Source organism: Sabethes cyaneus, chromosome 2, assembly GCF_943734655.1.
Source record: "Sabethes cyaneus chromosome 2, idSabCyanKW18_F2, whole genome shotgun sequence".
Classification (NCBI taxonomy): domain Eukaryota; kingdom Metazoa; phylum Arthropoda; class Insecta; order Diptera; family Culicidae; genus Sabethes; species Sabethes cyaneus.
In genome coordinates, this window is record NC_071354.1 from 49,829,998 (window position 1) to 49,832,737 (window position 2,740).

Consider the following 2,740-nt stretch of genomic DNA (forward strand, 5'->3'; position numbering starts at 1 on the left):
GAAAAAATCGAAATTTAGTTTATGATGGTTGAAGACCTGATAGCTCAATTTCGAGCACAAAACAAAACCCAACTTCCACGCGAAATAATTTTTATGTGCTTTTTTTCTACGGATTTTTTCAAGTCCAAATACTTATTTTTGCTAGTGCCCTAATGTACAGGTACAGACACACTCGAATACACCGTTCCAACTCATCGGGCATTCACATATTCCTCTACACAATACACTCCACAGTCGATAACCGCTCACGCTGCATTTTAAATAGCCCGTCAGATCGACTCGTGCTGTTACTAACAGTTACTCGTTTGTACCAGATGGAAAGTGCCGAGATCAGCATACTCGCCGACAACATCTCGCTGCAGGATGCCATCGGTCGAATCGTGGAAGAAGGCCCCACCGAGGAACCGATACACGTGCTATACTTGGATGATGTCGTGGAAAAACACCGACACTGGATGCAGCAGCTTCCTCAGGTGAAACCGTTCTACGCTATCAAAAGTAACGATAACCCGGCGCTTGTTCAAACACTGGCAACGCTTGGAACTGGCTTTGACTGCGCCAGTAAGGGAGAAATCGATAAGGTGCTCGCGGCTGGAGTCAGTCCAGATAGGATCATCTTCGCGCAACCGGCGAAACCGATTGCGGCGCTTCTACATGCGAAAAAGCATGGAATCAAACTTATGACGTTCGATGGTAAGCATGAGCTGGACAAAATAAAAAGTCACTATCCGGAGGCGCATCTAGTATTACGTTTCCGGTATGATTCTGATCAAGTCTTCGCGCAGTTGGGAAAGAAATTTGGTTGTGACCCTGGTTCGGAGGCGTTGGATTTGTTAAGGTACGCAAAAGAGCTTGAATTGAATGTGATAGGATTAAGCTTTCATATCGGATCCGGTACCAAGGACTATTGCTGCTTTGAAGCAGCAATAGAAGTTGCAAAGAAAATATTTGATTCAGCCAAGTGTATTGGGTATGATTTTACCTTGCTAGACATTGGAGGAGGTTTCCCCGGAGCAAAGCATTTGCCGATCGATCCGTACGCAGAACACATCAATCGAGCTATCGACAAACATTTCTCCCAAGACGAACATGTGACGTTCATCGCAGAACCTGGACGATACTATGCAGCTTCAGCCGTTACAATCATTACCCATGTACTGGCAAAAAGAATGTTGAGCGATGAAGAAGGAAAAGAATTGATGTACTATTATATTAATGATGGTATTTTTGGTTCCTTTTACTCGGCTGGTCACGAAGCGCAACCGGTTTATCCTGTTATTTGGAAACCTAATCCTAGCACTAAGCTCCAGTCCTGGATATGGGGCCCGTCGTGCGATGGACTTGACGTGTTCTGCAAGGATATTCCACTGCCAGAGCTAGACATCGGAGATTTCATCCTGTTTGAAAATGCAGGTGCATACTCAATTGTTATTGCTTCGCAGTTCAATGGATTTCCGCTGCCAAGAGTTGAAGTATATGTCAGTCAGAGTACATGGTAAGTGACGGTTTGATTTTTTGCTTTGGTCTATATTCTAATATGTTTAATTCACAGGAAAGCACTGAAAAATGCACCCGAGACTGCAAGTCGATGACACTGAATCAATAGAACATACATTATAATAAATTCTACGTACTCTGGTCAACATGCTACTAAAATTAAACAAAATTAACTCTGATATGTTAAGGATGACATTTCAGCATATTCGGGGAAGCCTTACAACAACATAATAATTTTGACATCGAAATCTTTCTTAAAAATTAGCAAGTCTATCATGATATCATTTTGAATCGTCGTTCTTCAAAATTCTCGTGGAAAAGTCCATTTTAGATATCAAAGCTATGTTTTCTGTAGACAATTTATAGAACATTCAATTATTTTCATAATCTGGTCATAAGCTTTTTATGCATCGGAAGTACCATTTCCGGACATTGCGCTTATAACTTTATCTTAAGCTAGTAGAACATTGTTTTTTCTTATGAAACAATGGAGCATTAAATTCGTCGGTATTTATTAGCACCAATTGAGCATCATTAAACCGTATTGTACAACTTATGTTCTGCTAACTTTGCACTTGCAGCTTAAGAGCACTGAAGTTTTTGGAGCGTCTTAGTGGAATACGAAACCTGGAAATTAAATAAAAAGAAAACTTATTCAATTTAATTCTACTATGTATGATACATAGTAGAATTAAATTGGATAAGTTTTCTTTTTATTTAACTTCCAGGTTAAAAGCAGTTTGAGAATAGTTTATTTCAGAAACCCCGATTCCATTCGCAAAGTCAACATAACTGATTTTCTGATTTGAATTTCAATTCTGAAACTGTTACTAGAAGGCATTTCAATTAATCGAAAAAATTTTTATACCTAAACATTTTAATAGACACTGTGTAATGTTGTGTGTAGTATAATTTTGAAGATTACAATACGAGAGTTTTTCCATATTTTGCCTAGAAATTTTTCTAAAAACTGTTCTATGTGAAATCAAAAATGACACACCTAGGGCAACCAACCTAATTTAGACCCCATCAGCAGCTGTACATAATTTGGACACTTCAATTTAATTTTATTGTGTAAGTGTCCAAATGATGTACAGCTGCTGATGGGGGTCCAAAATACGTTGGTTACCCTATTAAATGGTATTGATTAATGGTAATATCTACTGAAAAATTCTGCCACATACTACTATTGACACGTTCCAGCGTTACGGGACACAATTAGCACCCATTTTTACCGTGTGAA

The 2,740-nt window shown here is 39.0% G+C and overlaps 1 protein-coding gene across 1 annotated transcript; it reads left to right on the plus strand.

Moving 5' to 3' along the window:
- Positions 1-314: 314 nt before the first annotated feature.
- Positions 315-1,592, plus strand: LOC128735402 (ornithine decarboxylase 1-like). Its single transcript, XM_053829887.1, has 2 exons — positions 315-1,495; positions 1,553-1,592. Exons 1-2 carry the CDS (start codon positions 315-317, stop codon positions 1,590-1,592), a joined length of 1,221 nt encoding a protein of 406 aa, XP_053685862.1.
- The last annotated feature ends 1,148 nt before the right edge of the window (positions 1,593-2,740 follow it).